This window comes from Oncorhynchus mykiss, chromosome 16 (assembly GCF_057628025.1).
Source record: "Oncorhynchus mykiss isolate SJ-2025 chromosome 16, ASM5762802v1, whole genome shotgun sequence".
NCBI classification, from domain to species: domain Eukaryota; kingdom Metazoa; phylum Chordata; class Actinopteri; order Salmoniformes; family Salmonidae; genus Oncorhynchus; species Oncorhynchus mykiss.
The window spans coordinates 2957403-2980876 of NC_143037.1; the positions used below are offsets into that span (position 1 = coordinate 2957403).

The window sequence follows — 23474 nt, forward strand, 5'->3', positions numbered from 1 at the left end:
CAAGGGGGAGTTAGAACGCTGATCTATCGGTAGTCTAAACTGTGGCAAATAATGGACTATCTTTTCATAAACGAATGGAGAGTCTGAGAGTCTCTCACCAGGGTCATCAGGCAAAAACAACAACAGCTGTCAGTGACGAGAACTTAGGTAAACACAATGGGGGGGGAATTACACTTGACGTGTGGACTGACAATTTTCTAAAAATAGGCACGGTGGGCTTTTGTTTTTTTTCTCTCCCTCTAAAACCAGAAATAAATCATTCTAAATAACAAACTTGTCTTTATCCACCACAGTGTGAAAGACCCTCGATAGAAAGGGAGGTTTTGAAACACGGTCCTTCTTTTGCTAATGTGAAGAAGAAACGGAATGAAAGATTTGTTAACATAAAGCTTTGGATCAAAAAATAAATAAGGACCAACATTCTTTCTGATAGTCAAAACATTTCTTTATTATTAAAAGACTTAAGTTCATCTGCTCGCGTTGTGTGTGTTTCATTATTGTGGTTACAATGAAGAATGTAAACAAAAATAAATCCTCATCATAATGAATAATCAGATGGGTGTTGCAAGCCTTATTTTCTACTCATTTCATCTCCATCGCATCACTCCGCCTCAGGGCCTCAAACCATTTAGTTTCTTTTCGCCCACACGCACTTTAAACATTTGGATAATAAAGCATTTAAAGGCAGACATTGGTCGATTTTAATACAACTGACAGACAAAATTCTAACCCCTTTGGGGTAACTAAAATTCTAAATTCTAACAAAATTCTAACAAAATTCTAACTCTAATTCTAACTAATAACTTTTGGACTTCTTAGCGTTCCCAGAAGGCATGGCATATTATAATCTACTAGTTTAACCTAGTTTAACCTTCTGAATTAATGATTATATTGAAGATGGAGCTCATTAAAAGGTTGACTTCTGAGAGCCGACCTGTTATCCAACAATTATTATTATTATTAACCATGCATTATAATTATATGAAAGCCCCTTGGTTCTCTCCAGACCTGACTGCCCTTGACCAGCATAATAACATCCTGTGGCGTTCTGCATTAGCATCGAACAGCCCCTGTGATATGCAACTTTTCAGGGAAGTTAGGAACCAATATACACAGGCAGTTAGGAAAAGTGAAGGCTAGCTTTTTCAAGCAGAAATTTGCATCCTGTAGCACAAACTCAAAAAAGTTCTGGGACGCTAAAGTCCATGGAGAATAAGAGCACTTCCTCCCAGCTTCCCACTGCACTGGGACTAGGAAACACTGTCACAACCGATAAATCTATAAAGAATTTCAGTAAGCATTTTTCTACGGCTGGCCATGCTTTCCACCTGGCTACCCCTAACCGGGTCAAAAGCCCTGCGCTCCCCACAGCAAGTCGCCCAAACCTTCCCCACTTCTCCTTCACCCAAATCCAGATAGCTGATGTTCTGAAAGAGCTGCCAAATCTGGACCCCTACAAATCAGCGGGGCTAGACAATCTGGACCCTTTCTTTCTCAAAATTATCTGCCGAAATTGTTGCAACCCCTATTACTAGCTTGTTCAACCTCTCTTTCGTATCGTCTGAGATTCCCATAGATTGGAAAGCAGCTGCGGTCATCCTCTTCAAAGGGGGAGACACTCTAGACCCAAACTGCTACAGACCTATATCTATTCTACCCTGTCTTTCTAAGGTCTTCGAAAGCCAAGTGAACAGATTACCGACCATTTCGAATCCCACCGTACCTTCTCCGCTATGCAATCTGGTTTCTGAGCTGGTCATGGGTGCACCTCAGCCACGCTCAAGGTCCTAAACGATATCATAACCGCCATCGATAAAAGACATTACTGTGCAGCCGTATTCATCGACCTGGCCAAGGCTTTCGACTCTGCCAATCCCGGCATTCTTATTCTTATCGGCAGACTCAACTGCTTTGGTTTCTCAAATTACTGCCTCGCCTGTTTCATCCAACTACTTCTCTGATAGAGTTCAGGGTGTCAAATCGGAGGGCCTGTTGTCCGGACCTCTGGCAGTCTCTATGGGGGTGCCACAGGGTTCAATTCTCGGGCCGACTCTCTTCTCTGTATACATCAATGATGTTGCTCTGGCTGCTGGCGACTCTCCTTCTGTGGCCTCCAACTGCTCTTAAATGCAAGTAAAACTAAATGCATGCTCTTCAACTGATCGCTGCCCACACCTGCCCACCCATCCGGTTCTGACTTCGAATATGTGTACAACTACAAATACCTAGGTGTCTGGTTGGACTGTAAACTCTCTTTCCAGACTCACATTAAGCATCTCCAATCCAAAATTTCTAAACAAAGCATCCTTCACTCATGCTGCCAAACATACCCTCATAAAACTGACCATCCTACCGATCCTTGACTTCGGCGATGTCATCTATAAAATAGCCTCCAACACTCTACTCTGCAAATTGGATGTAGTCTATCACAGTGCCATCCGTTTTGTCACCAAAGCCCCATATACTACCCACCATTGCGACCTGTACGCTCTCGTTGGTTGGCCCACGCTTCATACTCGTCGCCAAACCCACTGGCTACAGGTTATCTACAAGTCTCTGCTAGGTAAAGCCCCGCCTGATCTCAGCTCACTGGTCACCATAGCAGCACCCACCCGTAGCACGCGCTCCAGCAGGTATATCTCACTGGTCACCATAGCAGCATCCACTCGTAGCACGAGCTCCAGCAGGTATATCTCACTGGTCACCCCCAAAGCCAATTCCTCCTTTTGTCGTCTTTCCTTCCAGTTCTCTGCTGCCAATGACTGGAACGAACTGCAAAACTCTCTGAAGCTGGAGACTCAAATCTCCCTCACTAGCTTTAAGCACCAGCTGTCAGAGCAGCTCACAGATCACTGCACCTGTTCATAGCCCATCCAATCTACCTCATCCCCATACTGGTATTAATTTATTTATCTTGCTCCTTTGCACCCCAGTATCTCTACTTGCACATTCATCTTCTGCACATTCTACCATTCCAGTGTTTAATGGATATACAGTGCCTTGCGAAAGTATTCGGCCCCCTTGAACTTTGCGACCTTTTGCCACATTTCAGGCTTCAAACATAAAGATATAAAACTGTATATTTTGTGAAGAATCAACAACAAGTGGGACACAATCATGAAGTGGAACGACATTTATTGGATATTTCAAACTTTTTTAACAAATCAAAAACTGAAAAATTGGGCGTGCAAAATTATTCAGCCCCCTTAAGTTAATACTTTGTAGCGCCACCTTTTGCTGCGATTACAGCTGTAAGTCGCTTGGGGTATGTCTCTATCAGTTTTGCACATCGAGAGACTGACATTTTTTCCTATTCCTCCTTGCAAAACAGCTCGAGCTCAGTGAGGTTGGATGGAGAGCATTTGTGAACAGCAGTTTTCAGTTCTTTCCACAGATTCTCGATTGGATTCAGGTCTGGACTTTGACTTGGCCATTCTAACACCTGGATATGTTTATTTTTGAACCATTCCATTGTAGATTTTGCTTTATGTTTTGGATCATTGTCTTGTTGGAAGACAAATCTCCATCCCAGTCTCAGGTCTTTTGCAGACTCCATCAGGTTTTCTTCCAGAATGGTCCTGTATTTGGCTCCATCCATCTTCCCATCAATTTTAACCATCTTCCCTGTCCCTGCTGAAGAAAAGCAGGCCCAAACCATGATGCTGCCACCACCATGTTTGACAGTGGAGATGGTGTGTTCAGGGTGATGAGCTGTGTTGCTTTTACGCCAAACATAACGTTTTGCATTGTTGCAACTGTTGCATCTGACCAGAGCACCTTCTTCCACATGTTTGGTGTGTCTCCCAGGTGGCTTGTGGCAAACTTTAAACGACACTTTTTATGGATATCTTTAAGAAATGGCTTTCTTCGTAGGTTTTGGCCTTTCTAGGGAGTTTTCCAAGCCACCGTGCTTCTACACCTGCATTGCTTGCTGTTTGAGGATTTAGGCTGGGTTTCTGTACAGCACTTTGAGATATCAGCTGATGTAAGAAGGGCTATATAAATACATTTGATTGATTTGAAGTGTTTAATCCTCTTGTTGTGTTCGTTTCATGTTAATTAATTCTGTGTTGCCGGTCCAAAAATGTCCGCCCCATTATAGCTGATTATAAATCCATATATTATCACCTAATGTTGTGTTAGATCTTTTCATCAACTTAAGTTCTTGTGAACATTACAAGTTTGAAACTGCTATTTGCTATTTATGGCCTGTAGGCCTCATTGACCTGAGCTCATACAACTAGTTTTTGAGTAAAAAAAGCACAATGTATGGATTATTTTGACTATAACAAATACCCAGATGAAACATATTGTGCTATTTATCACAGACTACGTTGTGTCAAAGTTCAACAAGGACTCTCTCCTCCTCACCAGTGTCATGATCAAAGATATGATCAAGAGCCTCACATACAGTATATCGTTTGGTCATTGTGCTGCCACAGAATGAATTGTGAGCAAAGGCCTCAAAAAAGCTTTATATACCAGAGCTACGAGAGAAGTTCTATCTATTATTGTAACAATGTTGCGATTGTTTGTGAGAATGCCAACAGGTGTGGTTCCCGTGGGGGGAAAGATTCTATTGGGGAACACCACAGGTGTACAAAAGTTAAATAAAACACCCAAAATGTAATGAAAATGATCCAAATGTGTTTTGTGTGTTCCGATGCCCTCTGTGGACGAAGCCACGGAACCTTATGACAATCAGATTTAAATGAACTACATTTTTCAGAGAGAAAACTTGTAAATCGGGTCCTATTCTACCAGAAAGACAACAAGAGGGTTAAGTGTAACTTAGGTAACAATCGTTTTGGGGAAACACCTCAGAGTTTTAGTGATGCTCCCATGACGGTTCTAACGAGGAACTTTGCCTTGAGATGCTTTTGGGAAAACTGGGCGCTTTAATCCTTACAAATGGCTACCTGATTCAACTGCTGCACTACCATCTAGTAGTCATACAATGATCTGTTTTAGCTCCATGACTCAGTGTGGCACAGTTAGGATTTGAAGATGTGTTGATCATCTGATAAGGCCTTGGTCTAATCCTTTCTGTTAAAGATGTTAGTCTGTCCCCATCCGCAAAACACTAGTGGGCTTCTGGGCATCTCCGTCTCAGATCCAGCATCTGGGTCCTAGTTAACTTTTAAAAGTGCAGGAGTACCCCAGGGATCAATGTTGGGACCAATTCCATTCAAATTCACAAAATGTTCAGTTCACTTCCCGAATTGACTAAATTAAATGGAATTCAGCCCTGTTCAGGATCATTTGGACCTAGGAGGATAATTCTGGAACAATGTCAACCTTCAGGCCTGTTGGTCTGATTGAAGGGAGTTTAGTTCCAGCCTACATTAATCATTAGTCAACTCAGATGCTTACAATGAGACCTTGTTGTTCACTATTAAGTTGTTCCCCACAGGTAGTCTGTCTAAGAACCTTCCCCAAATTGTCTGGTTATTAGCTAAACATCTTGGAGTAGAATAAAGACCCATAGGGTGCCTCGGTAATAGCACCCTATTCCCTGTATAGTGCACTACTTAGGGAATAGGGTGCCATTTTGGATACAGACATACTCTCTAACTTGTCTGGGATAGTGTAAAGACCCTTGATGGCTCAAAACCACATTGCAGTATTTACACAGCAGCTATTTTTCCCCATGGTCCAATAAACTGACTGATTTTGGGGTACTGTATAAAACAAGGTAGCCTAGTGGTTAGAGTGTAGGGACGGCAGTGGTTAGAGTGTTGGACTTGTAACCGAAAGGTTGCAAGTTCAAATCCCCGAGCTGACAAGGTACAAATCTGTCGTTCTGCCCCTGAACAAGGCAGTTCCTAGGCCGTCATTGAAAATAAGAATTTGTTCTTAACTGCCTTGCCTAGTAAAATAAAAATGAAGTGTGTGTAGATGCTATGTTAATACTATGACAGATAACATTTAATTGTTAGTCTAAAGCATGTGACAATACATTTTTTTTTATTGATTTGATTATCTAACCTCACGATCAATTCATTCACATATTTTACTCAGAACACGACTCCAGAACGGTGACAGTTTTTAATTTCTCTTTTCATAAAAAATATTTAATAAATATTGACTTTCAAAATATTGCCAGAATTGCAACATCAACACATAATACATTCTCATAACACAAGGGTGGAAAAAGGACAGGAAATTAATGTTGCCATGATCTCAGAAAGAGAAAACATGTCCGTCTTTATAGTTGACACAGAAACTAAAGAACTTCCGGCAGCACACAACCAAGCAGGATCAATGCTTGAGCTAAATTGACTAAATATTTGTAAATAACTTACTTGAAAAATGAACTTGAACATTGTCCAACTGGGTCAACACAAGTATTATCTTTTCTCATTGTCCACTGTTTCTAGATTTATGAAATATCACGTATAATTAATTAGAAATGACTGACATTTTTCCTTCCTAAAAAAAATAATGAAGTATGTTAAGCAGCTTTTCCGTGTTTTAATGGTGTGGGCATATAACGGACATAAAATATATTCATGTGAGTCGAGCGCAGCCAATAAGGAAACAGGAAGCTTAAAAAAAAATTAATGTACCGGTCTGTTTGAGGTGTTTGTTCTCTCCCAATTTATGGCTACAAATACCAGGATGAGACAACATTATCTGGGTGGAAGTTGACAGAATATGGACACGAACATAAAAAGTTACATCGGATGGTTTATTTATTATAAATTTAGCTGGGTAACGAATTGATGCTGCTTCGTAGCATAACCCCTCAAGAGTCCCAGGGTCCACAATTCATAGTGCTGGTATAAGGATCAGTTTGGCCTTTTCGGATAATGAATACAATTTATATGAACAGGCAGGACCTGATCCTAGATCAGCTCTCTTATTCTGAAAGAATGTATGAATTACAGGCCCTGTTCGGTTTGTGCCATCTTGCCAAATCATGCATGCAATGGATTTGATAGCACAAACCGATCCGGGACTGTTGACCCTCTACCATTCAAGTATGATTGGGTTACATCCCAAATGGCACCCTATTCACTTTATAGTGCACTACTTTTGACCAGGGCCCATAGGGAATAGGGTGCACTACATTTGACGAGGGCCCATAGGGAATAGGGTACACTACATTTGACGAGAGCCCATAGGGAATAGGGTACACTACATTTGATGCGGGCCTATAGGAAATAGGGTACACTACATTTGATGAGAGCCCATAGGGAATAGGGTACACTACATTTGACGAGGGCCCACAGGGAATAGGTTGCCATGTGGGACAAGTCCTGGGTCTAGCTGTGACTTTATGCGTGATTGGCAGATATACTTGTTTTCTGAGTATGTGCTTATGAGTGACTTAGGATGCTGCTAGTAGGATTTTTGTTCAATTAGTAGTCACAAGGAAAATGTCTGCCACTACACTCAAATCTCTGAATCGTTTTTACAACCCAAAAGCAACCATTTATTTTGTATTTAGTTTTTATTTCTTCTTCCCCTCTAGCCTGCAAAGTCTAAGCAACAATGGACGCTGTAGAATCATAAACAAAAACAACAACAACAACAACAAATATTTCAGGCAACAAAAATAAATTGCATTTTTTTTTGGGGGGGGGGGGGCATTTTGTAAATGAACAACATGTTCACTATCAAACAAATAAACTAAGCTGTCAAAACCTTACATCTAGAGACAGAACATATAAATAAAAAAGGAATGAAGGCTCTTGATTATTATTTAAGTTAATAAATCAAATATACACAATGATTAATAAAAAATAAAAATGTACATATCTACACATTCTAAACAGACACAAATTCTTCATATTGCAACTGCTGACATCGACCCCCCCCCCCGCCCCCCCCCAAATAAATCATTCTAAAGTTGTGTTTCTTTTTGGTTTAATTTCATGACATTGCTATGAAACTGAAAAGGTAAACAAAACTAGTTTATACCTACTAGAGAGAGAGAGAGAAATACATTAAAGCAACGCGTGTCTGAAAATGGCCCCCTATTCCCTACATAGTGCACTACTTTAGACCAGGGCCCATAGGGGCTCTGCTCAAAAGTAGTGTGGTAGTATAGGGAATAGGTGTCGTGTTGAAATGTGAAAACACAACACGCTCTTAACCTGCCAACCAAAGCAACCTTCTCTGCCAGTGTAGCCAGCTAGCGTTTAAATTATCAGGAGCAACGTTAAAAACAGCAACCTAGTCCCTACAACGTACACTTGGCCCATAGGGCTCTGGTCAAAAGCAGTGCACTAAATAGAGAACAGGGTACCATTCATTATATCCAAAACAAAACCAACCTTGTAGTCACAGAATAATGACGTAACAGTTTAGGAACTACAAAACTACAAATCCCAGAAACACACCCCCTGGTCCTCTTCAGCATGATCAAAGGGTTTGGTTGCACGGCAACACTGTCCACAGAACGTGTCAGAAGGACCACGTTGCCGGGGTGACCATAAAGTCCAGGAAGGGGAATTCTTTACACAGCGTTTATTTCCTGCCTCCAATGTCACTTCCTGCTATACGATGTAGTCCATCCTGTTCATGCTGTGTGCCGTCTCCAGGGCTCTGTTGTCCTGTTTATTAGTCCAGTGTTTGGAGCTGGGCTGCACCGGGGTCCTGCCGTCCCCTTCGTTGGGCCCGTTGGCCCCCAGGCCTCCATTGAGGCCCCAGTCTTCCCGCTCCACCAGTGTGTAGGCGGGTTGTTTGGCTGGAACCGTAAAGCGTCCTTTATTCCCCATATGTCTCTCTTTATCGTTGTCCTCCTCCTCCTCCGGGGGGTGGTGTGTCCGTACCTTGGCGACGATCGAGTTCTTATCCTCGTAGTCCTTGATGGCCACCGATGTTGTAAGATGGCCGCCGCCTCCGGCGTGTTTCTCGTTGATCGGGTTCTTGATCTGGTTGAGCTGCTCACGCACATTGTTGGTTGTGTTGTCGTCAGTTGCCGCGGACGACAAGGCTCCGTTGCCATGGTGACTGCCATGTTTCCGACGGCGACGCACGCAGTAGAGGAAGACCGAGACCAACGCCAGGATCCAGAGGAGAATGAAGACAGAGGACAGCAAGGGTACTAGGTAGTCTGGATAGGAGAGAAACAGGAATTCATCAACCATTTCATTGTCAAGAAAGTCTGTCCTGAAATATAGAAGTCATGTAACTGTTTCTAAAGGTTATGAACGTCAACATGTAACTGTTTCTAAAGGTTATGAACGTCAACATAGAGACTGTTTCTAAAGGTTATAAACGTCAACATAAAGACTGTTTCCTCCTACTAAAGGTTATAAACGTCAACATAAAGACTGTTTCTAAAGGTTATAAACGTCAACATAGACTGTTTCTAAAGGTTATAAACGTCAACATGTAACTGTTTCTAAAGGTTATGAACGTCAACATAAAGACTGTTTCTAAAGGTTATAAACGTCAACATAAAGACAGTTTCTAAAGGTTATAAACGTCAACATGAAGACTGTTTCTAAAGGTTATAAACGTCAACATGAAGACTGTTTCTAAAGGTTATAAACGTCAACATGTAACTGTTTCTAAAGGTTATGAACGTCAACATAAAGACTGTTTCTAAAGGTTATAAACGTCAACATAAAGACTGTTTCCTCCTACTAAAGGTTATAAACGTCAACATAAAGACTGTTTCTAAAGGTTATAAACGTCAACATAGACTGTTTCTAAAGGTTATAAACGTCAACATGTAACTGTTTCTAAAGGTTATGAACGTCAACATAAAGACTGTTTCTAAAGGTTATAAACGTCAACATAAAGACTGTTTCCTCCTACTAAAGGTTATAAACGTCAACATAAAGACTGTTTCCTCCTACTAAAGGTTATAAACGTCAACATGAAGACTGTTTCCTCCTTCTAAAAGGTTATAAACGTCAACATGAAGACTGTTTCTAAAGGTTATAAACGTCAACATGAAGACTGTTTCTAAAGGTTATAAACGTCAACATAAAGACTGTTTCCTCCTTCTAAAGGTTATAAACGTCAACATGAAGACTGTTTCTAAAGGTTATAAACGTCAACATGAAGACTGTTTCTAAAGGTTATAAACGTCAACATGAAGACTGTTTCTAAAGGTTATGAACGTCAACATAAAGACTGTTTCTAAAGGTTATAAACGTCAACATGAAGACTGTTTCTAAAGGTTATAAACGTCAACATAAAGACTGTTTCTAAAGGTTATAAACGTCAACATGAAGACTGTTTCTAAAGGTTATAAACGTCAACATAAAGACTGTTTCTAAAGGTTATAAACGTCAACATGAAGACTGTTTCTAAAGGTTATAAACGTCAACATGAAGACTGTTTCCTCCTTCTAAAGGTTATAAACGTCAACATGAAGACTGTTTCTAAAGGTTATGAACGTCAACATAGACTGTTTCTAAAGGTTATAAACGTCAACATAAAGACTGTTTCTAAAGGTTATAAACGTCAACATAAAGACTGTTTCCTCCTTCTAAAGGTTATAAACGTCAACATGAAGACTGTTTCTAAAGGTTATAAACGTCAACATAAAGACTGTTTCTAAAGGTTATAAACGTCAACATAAAGACTGTTTCCTCCTACTAAAGGTTATAAACATCAACATGAAGACTGTTTCTAAAGGTTATGAACGTCAACATGAAGACTGTTTCTAAAGGTTATAAACATCAACATAAAGACTGTTTCTAAAGGTTATAAACGTCAACATGAAGACTGTTTCTAAAGGTTATAAACGTCAACATGAAGACTGTTTCTAAAGGTTATAAACGTCAACATGAAGACTGTTTCTAAAGGTTATAAACGTCAACATAAAGACTGTTTCTAAAGGTTATAAACGTCAACATGAAGACTGTTTCTAAAGGTTATAAACGTCAACATAAAGACTGTTTCTAAAGGTTATAAACGTCAACATAAAGACTGTTTCCTCCTTCTAAAGGTTATAAACGTCAACATAGACTGTTTCTAAAGGTTATAAACGTCAACATGAAGACTGTTTCTAAAGGTTATAAACGTCAACATAAAGACTGTTTCTAAAGGTTATGAACGTCAAACATAAGACTGTTTCTAAAGGTTATAAACGTCAACATAAAGACTGTTTCTAAAGGTTATAAACGTCAACATGAAGACTGTTTCTAAAGGTTATAAACGTCAACATAAAGACTGTTTCTAAAGGTTATAAACGTCAACATGAAGACTGTTTCTAAAGGTTATAAACGTCAACATGAAGACTGTTTCTAAAGGTTATAAACGTCAACATGAAGACTGTTTCTAAAGGTTATGAACGTCAACATGAAGACTGTTTCTAAAGGTTATGAACGTCAACATAAAGACTGTTTCCTCCTTCTAAAGGTTATAAACGTCAACATAGACTGTTTCTAAAGGTTATAAACGTCAACATGAAGACTGTTTCTAAAGGTTATAAACGTCAACATAGACTGTTTCTAAAGGTTATAAACGTCAACATGAAGACTGTATCTAAAGGTTATAAACGTCAACATAAAGACTGTTTCTAAAGGTTATAAACGTCAACATAAAGACTGTTTCTAAAGGTTATAAACGTCAACATGAAGACTGTTTCCTCCTTCTAAAGGTTATAAACGTCAACATAGACTGTTTCTAAAGGTTATAAACGTCAACATGAAGACTGTTTCCTCCTTCTAAAGGTTATAAACGTCAACATAGACTGTTTCTAAAGGTTATAAACGTCAACATGAAGACTGTTTCCTCCTTCTAAAGGTTATAAACATCAACATAAAGACTGTTTCTAAAGGTTATAAACGTCAACATAAAGACTGTTTCTAAAGGTTATAAACGTCAACATGAAGACTGTTTCTAAAGGTTATAAACGTCAACATAGACTGTTTCTAAAGGTTATAAACGTCAACATAGACTGTTTATAAAGGTTATGAACGTCAACATGAAGACTGTTTCCTCCTACTAAAGGTTATAAACGTCAACATAGACTGTTTCTAAAGGTTATAAACGTCAACATAAAGACTGTTTCTAAAGGTTATAAACGTCAACATAAAGACTGTTTCTAAAGGTTATGAACGTCAACATAAAGACTGTTTCTAAAGGTTATAAACGTCAACATAAAGACTGTTTCTAAAGGTTATAAACGTCAACATAAAGACTGTTTCTAAAGGTTATAAACGTCAACATAAAGACTGTTTCCTCCTACTAAAGGTTATAAACATCAACATAAAGACTGTTTCTAAAGGTTATAAACGTCAACATGAAGACTGTTTCTAAAGGTTATGAACGTCAACATGAAGACTGTTTCTAAAGGTTATAAACGTCAACATGAAGACTGTTTCTAAAGGTTATAAACGTCAACATGAAGACTGTTTCTAAAGGTTATAAACGTCAACATGAAGACTGTTTCTAAAGGTTATGAACGTCAACATGAAGACTGTTTCTAAAGGTTATAAACATCAACATAAAGACTGTTTCTAAAGGTTATAAACGTCAACATGAAGACTGTTTCTAAAGGTTATAAACGTCAACATAGACTGTTTCTAAAGGTTATAAACGTCAACATAGAGACTGTTTCTAAAGGTTATAAACGTCAACATGAAGACTGTTTCTAAAGGTTATAAACGTCAACATAAAGACTGTTTCTAAAGGTTATAAACGTCAACATGAAGACTGTTTCTAAAGGTTATAAACGTCAACATAGAGACTGTTTCTAAAGGTTATGAACGTCAACATAAAGACTGTTTCTAAAGGTTATAAACGTCAACATAAAGACTGTTTCTAAAGATTATAAACGTCAACATAAAGACTGTTTCTAAAGGTTATAAACGTCAACATGAAGACTGTTTCTAAAGGTTATAAACGTCAACATAGACTGTTTCTAAAGGTTATAAACGTCAACATGAAGACTGTTTCTAAAGGTTATAAACGTCAACATAAAGACTGTCTAAAGGTTATGAACGTCAACATGAAGACTGTTTCCTCCTTCTAAAGGTTATAAACGTCAACATAGACTGTTTCTAAAGGTTATGAACGTCAACATGAAGACTGTTTCTAAAGGTTATAAACGTCAACATGAAGACTGTTTCTAAAGGTTATAAACGTCAACATGAAGACTGTTTCTAAAGGTTATAAACGTCAACATAGACTGTTTCTAAAGGTTATAAACGTCAACATGAAGACTGTTTCTAAAGGTTATAAACGTCAACATAAAGACTGTTTCTAAAGGTTATGAACGTCAACATGAAGACTGTTTCTAAAGGTTATGAACGTCAACATGAAGACTGTTTCTAAAGGTTATGAACGTCAACATAGACTGTTTCTAAAGGTTATAAACGTCAACATGAAGACTGTTTCTAAAGGTTATAAACGTCAACATGAAGACTGTTTCTAAAGGTTATAAACGTCAACATGAAGACTGTTTCTAAAGGTTATAAACGTCAACATAGACTGTTTCTAAAGGTTATAAACGTCAACATGAAGACTGTTTCTAAAGGTTATAAACGTCAACATGAAGACTGTTTCTAAAGGTTATGAACGTCAACATGAAGACTGTTTCTAAAGGTTATAAACGTCAACATGAAGACTGTTTCTAAAGGTTATAAACGTCAACATAGACTGTTTCTAAAGGTTATAAACGTCAACATGAAGACTGTTTCTAAAGGTTATAAACGTCAACATGAAGACTGTTTCTAAAGGTTATGAACGTCAACATGAAGACTGTTTCTAAAGGTTATAAACATCAACATAAAGACTGTTTCTAAAGGTTATAAACGTCAACATGAAGACTGTTTCTAAAGGTTATAAACGTCAACATAGACTGTTTCTAAAGGTTATAAACGTCAACATAGAGACTGTTTCTAAAGGTTATAAACGTCAACATGAAGACTGTTTCTAAAGGTTATAAACGTCAACATAAAGACTGTTTCTAAAGGTTATAAACGTCAACATGAAGACTGTTTCTAAAGGTTATAAACGTCAACATAGAGACTGTTTCTAAAGGTTATAAACGTCAACATAGACTGTTTCTAAAGGTTATGAACGTCAACATAAAGACTGTTTCTAAAGGTTATAAACGTCAACATAAAGACTGTTTCTAAAGATTATAAACGTCAACATAAAGACTGTTTCTAAAGGTTATAAACGTCAACATGAAGACTGTTTCTAAAGGTTATAAACGTCAACATAGACTGTTTCTAAAGGTTATAAACGTCAACATGAAGACTGTTTCTAAAGGTTATAAACGTCAACATAAAGACTGTCTAAAGGTTATGAACGTCAACATGAAGACTGTTTCCTCCTTCTAAAGGTTATAAACGTCAACATAGACTGTTTCTAAAGGTTATGAACGTCAACATGAAGACTGTTTCTAAAGGTTATAAACGTCAACATGAAGACTGTTTCTAAAGGTTATAAACGTCAACATGAAGACTGTTTCTAAAGGTTATAAACGTCAACATAGACTGTTTCTAAAGGTTATAAACGTCAACATGAAGACTGTTTCTAAAGGTTATAAACGTCAACATAAAGACTGTTTCTAAAGGTTATGAACGTCAACATGAAGACTGTTTCTAAAGGTTATGAACGTCAACATGAAGACTGTTTCTAAAGGTTATGAACGTCAACATAGACTGTTTCTAAAGGTTATAAACGTCAACATGAAGACTGTTTCTAAAGGTTATAAACGTCAACATGAAGACTGTTTCTAAAGGTTATAAACGTCAACATGAAGACTGTTTCTAAAGGTTATAAACGTCAACATAGACTGTTTCTAAAGGTTATAAACGTCAACATGTAACTGTTTCTAAAGGTTATAAACGTCAACATAAAGACTGTTTCTAAAGGTTATAAACGTCAACATAGAGACTGTTTCCTCCTTCTAAAAGGTTATAAACGTCAACATGAAGACTGTTTCTAAAGGTTATGAACGTCAACATAAAGACTTTTTCTAAAGGTTATGAACGTCAACATAGACTGTTTCCTCCTTCTAAAAGGTTATAAACGTCAACATAAAGACTGTTTCTAAAGGTTATAAACGTCAACATGAAGACTGTTTCCTCCTTCTAAAGGTTATAAACGTCAACATAGACTGTTTCTAAAGGTTATGAACGTCAACATGAAGACTGTTTCCTCCTTCTATAGGTTATAAACGTCAACATAGACTGTTTCTAAAGGTTATGAACGTCAACATGAAGACTGTTTCCTCCTTCTAAAGGTTATAAACGTCAACATAGACTGTTTCTAAAGGTTATAAACGTCAACATGAAGACTGTTTCCTCCTTCTAAAGGTTATAAACGTCAACATGAAGACTGTTTCTAAAGGTTATAAACGTCAACATGAAGACTGTTTCTAAAGGTTATAAACATCAACATAGTCTGTTTCCTCCTTCTAAAGGTCTCGCTCATCTCTTATGTCTCCTCTCCCTCACTCCATCTCTACTCCTAGCCAAGTTCCAAAACATTTCCACATGAATGAAATCCTGCAGCTCAAGGCTGTTAGCCCTGCATTCCATTAATGATAGAGGGTTAGAACAGTTCCTCAGTGTTTCAGTCCTTTTCCTCTCTTCCATCCTTCCTACTACAAGCGTGTGCAGTTCGAAAGAGCAACAGACCGACAAGAGACCAACAGAGAGAGAGAGACCGAGACACCGAAAGAGAGACCAGCAGAGAGAGAGACCAGCAGAGAGAGAGAGACCGAGACACCGAAAGATAGACCAGCAGAGAGAGAGAGACCAGCAGAGAGAGAGAGACCGAGACACCGAAAGAGAGCCCAGCAGAGAGAGACCGAGACAGAGAGCAAGAGACCGAGACACCGAAAGAGAGACCAGCAGAGAGAGAGAGACCGAGACACCGAAAGAGAGACCAGCAGAGAGAGACCAGCAGACCGAGACACCGAAAGAGAGACCAGCAGAGAGAGACACTGAAAGAGAGACCAGCAGACCGAGACACCGAAAGAGAGACCAACAGAGAGAGACACCGAAAGAGAGACCAGCAGACCGAGACAGAGAGCAAGAGACCGAGACACCGAAAGAGAGACCAGCAGACCGAGACAGAGAGCAAGAGACCAAGACACCGAAAGAGAGACCAGCAGACCGAGATAGAGAGCAAGAGACCGAGACACCGAAAGAGAGACCAGCAGACCGAGACAGAGAGCAAGAGACCGAGACACCGAAAGAGAGACCAGCAGACCGAGACAGAGAGCAAGAGACCGAGACACCGACAGAGAGACCAGCAGACCGAGACAGAGAGCAAGAGACCGAGACACCGAAAGAGAGACCAGCAGACCGAGACAGAGAGCAAGAGACCGAGACACCGAAAGAGAGACCAGCAGACCGAGACAGAGAGCAAGAGACCGAGACACCGAAAGAGAGACCAGCAGACCGAGACAGAGATCAAGAGACCGAGACACCGAAAGAGAGACCAGCAGACCGAGACAGATAGCAAGAGCAGCCTGATCATAAACAACAGTTGTGGTGCTTACCAATTTGGCTGTGTGTGTGTGTGTGTGTGTGTGTGTGTGTGTGTGGTAGAGGTAGTGTGTGTTTCTCAGTGGTAGCTGTCAGTGGAGGTTTTCTAATGTAGTGTACCCTGCGAGCACAACCCATGTGGCATTATGGGTCTCTGGCAGCGTGTGGAACTCCTGATCTGCAGTCAAGAACGCCGAGTTCATCTCAGCCTAAGCTGCACTTCAGTCCCTTGACTTTCTGGCCCTGACAGGGACATGGATCACCCCGGGGAACACTGCTACTCCAGCTGCTCTCTCTTCACCCTGACTATGTTCTCTCTCTCATAGTCGGAGATGATCTGGTCGTCGTCGGCGGTGACACAGGGCCACTCATTTCTCCTAAGTGGAGATGTTCTCTTTTCTCTCTCTTTCACCTGTCCGTCTCCTCAGTTGAATTCCATGCCGTCACTGTCACTTGTCCACTCATGCGTAACATTGTCATCTATCGCCCACCAGGTGTCTTTGGAGAGTTCCTCAATGAACTGAACACCTTAAAAAGCGAATTTCCTGACGATGGCTCACCTCTCTTCGTACTTGGCGACTTCAACCTCCCGACGTCAATCTTTGATTCATTTCTTTAAAACCCCTCCTTGCCTCTTGACCTTTCCCAGTCTCCCCCCCATTCACAAGGCAGGCAATGTGTTTGACTTCATCTTCACTAGAGGCTGTTCTCCTACTAATCTCACTGCAACCTCCCTCCAGGTCTCTGATCACTACTTAGTCTCTATCTCCCTGATTCTGCCTCGTCAACCCTGCTCTCCTCCCTTTCTACATCCTATGACTCGCACTGTCCCCTTTCCCCCCGGCCCGGCCCTCCCCTCCTGCTCCGTGGCTGAGTGAGTGGCAACTGAGCAAAAAAATGGAGGAAAACTACACTTCTGGAGGTCCTATCATCCTTTCACTCCCCTCTCTACCTTCTGGAGTCCTATCATCCTTTCACTCCCCTCTCTACCTTCTGGAGGTCCTATCATCCTTTCACTCCCCTCTCTACCTTCTGGAGGTCCTATCATCCTTTCACTCCCCTCTCTACCTTTGTTTGTTCGCTGCTAAAGCCACGTTCTACTAAATTTCAAGCTTCTGCCTCCTCTCTGTGGACGACTGTCAACCACTCAGCCTATTGAGTCCACTGGTCGCACTCATTCACTCAGCCTATTGAGTCCCCTGGTCCCAGTCATTCACTCAGCCTATTGAGTCCACTGGTCCCAGTCATTCACTCAGCCTATTGAGTCCACTGGTCCCAGTCATTCACTCAGCCTATTGAGTCCACTGGTCCCAGTCATTCACTCAGCCTATTGAGTCCACTGGTCCCAGTCATTCACTCAGCCTATTGAGTCCACTGGTCCCAGTCATTCACTCAGCCTATTGAGTCCACTGGTCCCAGTCATTCACTCAGCCTATTGAGTCCACTGGTCCCAGTCATTCACTCAGCCTATTGAGTCCACTGGTCCCAGTCATTCACTCAGCCTATTGAGTCCACTGGTCCCAGTCATTCACTCAGCCTATTGAGTCCACTGGTCCCAGTCATTCACTCAGCCTATTGAGTCCACTGGTCCCAGTCATTCACTCAGCCTATTGAGTCCACTGGTCCCAGTCATTCACTCAGCCTATTGAGTCCACTGGTCCCAGTCATTCACTCAGCCTATTGAGTCCACTGGTCCCAGTCATTCACTCAGCCTATTGAGTCCACTGGTCCCAGTCATTCACTCAGCCTATTGAGTCCACTGGTCCCAGTCATTCACTCAGCCTATTGAGTCCACTGGTCCCAGTCATTCACTCAGCCTATTGAGTCCACTGGTCCCAGTCATTCACTCAGCCTATTGAGTCCACTGGTCCCAGTCATTCACTCAGCCTATTGAGTCCACTGGTCCCAGTCATTCACTCAGCCTATTGAGTCCACTGGTCCCAGTCATTCACTCAGCCTATTGAGTCCACTGGTCCCAGTCATTCACTCAGCCTATTGAGTCCACTGGTCCCAGTCATTCACTCAGCCTATTGAGTCCACTGGTCCCACTCATTCACTCAGCCTATTGAGTCCACTGGTCCCACTCATTCACTCAGCCTATTGAGTCCACTGGTCCCAGTCATTCACTCAGCCTATTGAGTCCACTGGTCCCACTCATTCACTCAGCCTATTGAGTCTACTGGTCCCACTCATTCACTCAGCCTATTGAGTCCACTGGTCCCACTCATTCACTCAGCCTATTGAGTCCACTGGTCCCACTCAGCCTATTGAGTCCACTGGTCCCACTCAGCCTATTGAGTCTACTGGTCCCACTCATTCACTCAGCCTATTGAGTCCACTGGTCCCAGTCATTCACTCAGCCTATTGAGTCTACTGGACCCACTCATTCACTCAGCCTATTGAGTCCACTGGTCCCACTCATTGAGTCCACTGGTCCCCACTCATTCACTCAGCCTATTGAGTCCACTGACCCTCCCTACCTTCAGGCTATGATCAAACCCTACACCCCAACCCAAGCACTCCGTTTTGCCACCTCAGGTCTCTTGGCCCTCACAACCCTACGGGAGGGCAGCTCCTGCCCAACCCAAGCTCTTATCTGTCCTGGTACCTCAATGGTGGAACCAGCTTCCCCCTGAAGCTAGGACAGCAGAGTCCCTGCCCATCTTCTGAAACCCGACCTCTACAAACAGTATCTTATATTATCCTCTTCCTCACCTCGACCCCCAAAAATAATACAAAATAAACACTTAACCAGCACTTGCACCTGACCCCACCCCACCCTTCTAGCTGACTCTACTGATAGCTACGTTATTGAGGACAGATTTAATTTCTATGTCTGCGATAGCTTGGTGAGACAACCACTTATCTTACCACTTATCTTAAGATGAATGCATTAACTTTAAGTGGCTCTGGATAAGAGCGTCTGCTAAATGACTGGCATGTACGTGTGTGTGTTGTACCTGTCTGGCTGTGTGTGTGTGTTTTGTACCTGTCTGGCTGTGTCTGGCTGTGTGTGTGTGTGTGTGTGTGTGTGTTTTGTACCTGTCTGGCTTTGTGTGTGTGTGTGTGTGTGTGTGTGTGTGTTTGTGTGTGTGTGTGTGTGTTTTGTACCTGTCTGGCTTTGTGTGTGTGTGTGTGTGTGTGTGTGTGTGTGTTTTGTACCTGTCTGGCTTTGTGTGTGTGTGTGTGTGTGTGTGTGTGTGATAGAGAATGAATCGTACCTGTCTGGCTTTGTGTGTGTGTGTGTGTGTGTGTGTGTGATAGAGAATGAATCGTACCCGTCTGGCTGGCGCTAGGCCTCCGCTGCACGCGGACCTTGGCGATGGCGGTGATGATGCTGTTATTGCCATGGTGTTTAGACACCAGATCGACGAGCCTATCTGTTATCTCCTTTATAGGGGATCTGTCCATCGGGTGGTCCTCTGTGTACTGAAGAGAGAGAGGGAGGGGGGGGGGGGTTATACTGGTTGGGTCTCTGTTAGGTCCTTTATAGGTGAGCTGTATCTTCTGTGTACTGATAGAAAAACACTAGGGATGGAAATCATTTCACTACTATTCGAATAACATGACATTTCTTCGGATTATCAGTCAAAATGTAAATTAAATGTAATAATTTTTAAATAAATCAAATACAACGTATAACTTGTGGACTTTCTGCCTTGGGTCCCATTTGCTTACATCATATTATAATCGTGCGCTGCAATGTGACAAAGATAATTTAATTTAGAGAAAGCCTTCTCATTGTTAACATTATTTTTTTATGACTCTCGCAAGTATTGGGATACTAACTAATGTCTGTTGGGATATTGGAGTCACCGTGTCCATCCCTACAACACACAGGGAAAAGTGTTACTGCTTCATCAGGGCCCGTATTCATATTGAATACTAACTAATGTCTGTTGGGATATTGGAGTCACCGTGTCCATCCCTACAACACACAGGGAAAAGTGTTTCTGCTTCATCAGGGCCCGTATTCATAATAAAGGGTGCTGATCTAGGCTCAGGTCCCCATCGCCATTTAATCTTACTTCTTTATGAGCTAAAAAGGCAAACACCTGATTCTAGATCAGCAGGAGACACTTTACGAATACAGAAAACCAAGAAAACAGACTGAAAGAAAAGGGGAAAGGTCATTGGAGGTGTTGATATACCGCGTCTTCAGATTTATGTTTATCAGATTAAAATGGTTGTTGTTGTTGTTGTTTTCTGGCTTCAGCGAAACACTACATCTCACAACAGCCAGCCAGCGTATCTAATCTGTCACTATTATCCGGAGCACGGTGACAAAATACAATTGAATAGAACACAAATTGTAAAATCATGAATGACTGTCTATGGCGTAACCAGCCCAGTACAGCTCTGCTCCGTGGTGTGAAAAGGCAGATTTATGAAGACTAAGGGAGATCCTTCATGCTTCACTTTGCAGTCCATACAGTCCTGGTCAAAAGTTTTGAGAATGACATAAATATTCATTTCCACAAAGTTTGCTGCTTCAGTGTCTTTAGATATTTTTGTCAGATGTTACTATGGAATACTGAAGTATAATTACAAGCATTTCATAAGTGTCAAAGGCTTTTATTGACAATTACATGAAGTTGATGCGAAGAGTTAATATTTGCAGTGTTGACCCTTCTTTTTCAAGACCTCTGCAATCCACCATGGCATGCTGTCAATTAACTTCTGGGCCACATCCTGACTGATGGCAGCCCATTCTTGCATAATCAATGCTTGGAGTTTGTCAGAATTTGTGGGTTTTTGTTTGTCCACCTGCCTCTTGAGGATTGACCACAAGTTCTCAATGGGATTAAGGTCTGTGGAGTTTCCTGGCCATGTACCCAAAATATCTATGTTTTGTTCCCCGAGCCACTTAGTTACCACTTTTGCCTTATGGCAAGGTGCTCCATCATGCTGGAAGAGGCATTGTTCGTCACCAAACTGTTCCTGGATGGTTGGGAGAAGTTGCTCTGGGAGGATGTGTTGGTACCATTCTTTATTCATGGCTGTGTTCTTAGGCAAAATTGTGAGTGAGCCCAATCCCTTGGCTGAGAAGCAACCCCACACATGAATGGTCTCAGGATGCTTTACTGTTGGCAATGACACAGGACTGATGGTAGCGCTCACCTTGTCTCCGGACAAGCTTTTTTTCCAGATGCCCCAAACAATCGGAAAGGGGATTAATCAGAGAAAATGACTTTACCCCAGTCCTCAGCAGTCCAATCCATGTACATTTTGCAGAATATCAGTCTGTCCCTGATGTTTTTCCTGGAGAGAAGTAGATTCTTTGCTGCCCTTCTTGACACCAGGCCATCCTCCAAAAGTATTCGACACCTGCCTGCTGCCATGCCTGAGCAAGCTCTGTAGTGGTGGTGCCCCGATCCCGCAGCTGAATCAACTTTAGGAGACGGTCCTGGCACTTGCTGGACTTTCTTGAGCGCCCTGAAGCCTACTTCACAACAATTGAATCACTCTCCTTGAAGTTCCTGATGATCTGATAAATGGTTGATTTAGGTGCAATCTTACTGGCAGCAATATCCTTGCCTGTGAAGCCCTTTTTGTGCATAGCAATGATGATGGTACGTGTTTCCTTGCAGGTAACCATGGTTGACAGAGGAAGAACAATGATTCCAAGCACCACCCTCCTTTTGAAGCATCCAGTCTGTTATTCGAACTCAATCAGCATGACAGAGTGATCTCCAGCCTTGTCCTCGTCAACACTCACTCCTGTGTTAACGAGAGAATCACTGACATGATGTTAGCTGGTCCTTTTGTGGCAGGGCTGAAAATGCAGTGGACATTTTTTGGGGGGGGATTCAGTTCGTTTGCATGGCAAAGAGGGACTTTGCAATTAATCTGATCACTCTTTATAACATTTTGGAGTATATGCAAATTGTCATCATACAAACTGAGGCAGCAGACTTGGTGAAAATTAATATTTGTGTCATTCTCAAAACTTTTGGCCACGACTGTTTTTTCCACAGTCCACAGAAATATGTATTTTTGCTTTTAACCCCCAGACACACACACACACACACACACACACACACACACACACACACACACACACACACACACACACACACGACAAGACGTGACTTACGATGCTGAGATGGATCTCGTTGCTGGCGGAGGTTGAAGGGTCACAGGTTATGGAAACAGAATACTCGGAGGACACATTATTCAGCACATAGAGTTGTCTCAGCTGCTTACACACTGCCTCGATACTCAGACCCTGGAGAGAGAGAGGAGAGAGAAAGTTACACACTGCCTCGATACGCAGACGAGAGAGAAGTTACACCCTGGAGAGAACGACAGATAGGGACAGTCTACCTGAACAGAGCTCAAAGCCAAAGGAACTGAATAATATTAAGAAATGCAGATATAGATGGAAGGAAAGCAGTGTGGGAATCTACCAAAAAACAATTAGGCAACAACACATTCAATCCCTTTTAGACAACTTCCTGGACAAAACATTTCACTGTAATAGTGAAGTTGTAAACTTGGCAGTAGAAAACAAACAGGGAATCTGAAAGGTCAAATGTACTATCTAATCTAACCTAGAAATCTGAAAGGTCAAATGTACTATCTAATCTAACCTAGAAATCTGAAAGGTCAAATGTACTATCTAATCTAACCTAGAAATCTGAAAGGTCAAATGTACTATCTAATCTAACCTAGAAATCTGAAAGGTCAAATGTACTATCTAATCTAACCTAGAAATCTGAAAGGTCAAATGTACTATCTAATCTAACCTAGAAATCTGAAAGGTCAAATGTACTATCTAATCTAACCTAGAAAAACTGAAAGGTCAAATGTACTACCTAATCTAACCTAGAAATGTCAAGCAGACAACTTAAGAAAATTAACAATAATGACAAATGGTTTGATGGAGAACGCCAAAACCTAAGGGAAATTGAGAAATCTATCCAACCAAAATAATTGAGACCCAGAAAACTTGAGCCTATGACTTCACTATGGTGAATCACTAAACCAATACAGAACTACTATGGAAAAAGGAACAACTAGTCAGAAATCAGCTCAAATGTATTTGAAGAA

At 41.1% G+C, this 23474-nt stretch overlaps 1 protein-coding gene across 2 annotated transcripts in view; it reads right to left on the minus strand.

Moving 5' to 3' along the window:
- Nucleotides 1-6045: 6045 nt before the first annotated feature.
- Nucleotides 6046-23474, minus strand: part of jag1b (jagged canonical Notch ligand 1b) — a 99574-nt gene continuing 82145 nt past the window's right edge. For both annotated transcript variants that reach the window (XM_090201764.1, XM_090201763.1), the window contains exons 24-26: nucleotides 22519-22650; nucleotides 19700-19850; nucleotides 6046-9064 (exon numbers count right to left, since the gene is read on the minus strand). In XM_090201764.1, coding sequence (XP_090057890.1) covers nucleotides 8505-9064; nucleotides 19700-19850; nucleotides 22519-22650 — 843 coding nt within the window. In that variant the 3' untranslated portion in view covers nucleotides 6046-8504. The remainder of the gene's footprint in view (nucleotides 9065-19699; nucleotides 19851-22518; nucleotides 22651-23474) is intronic.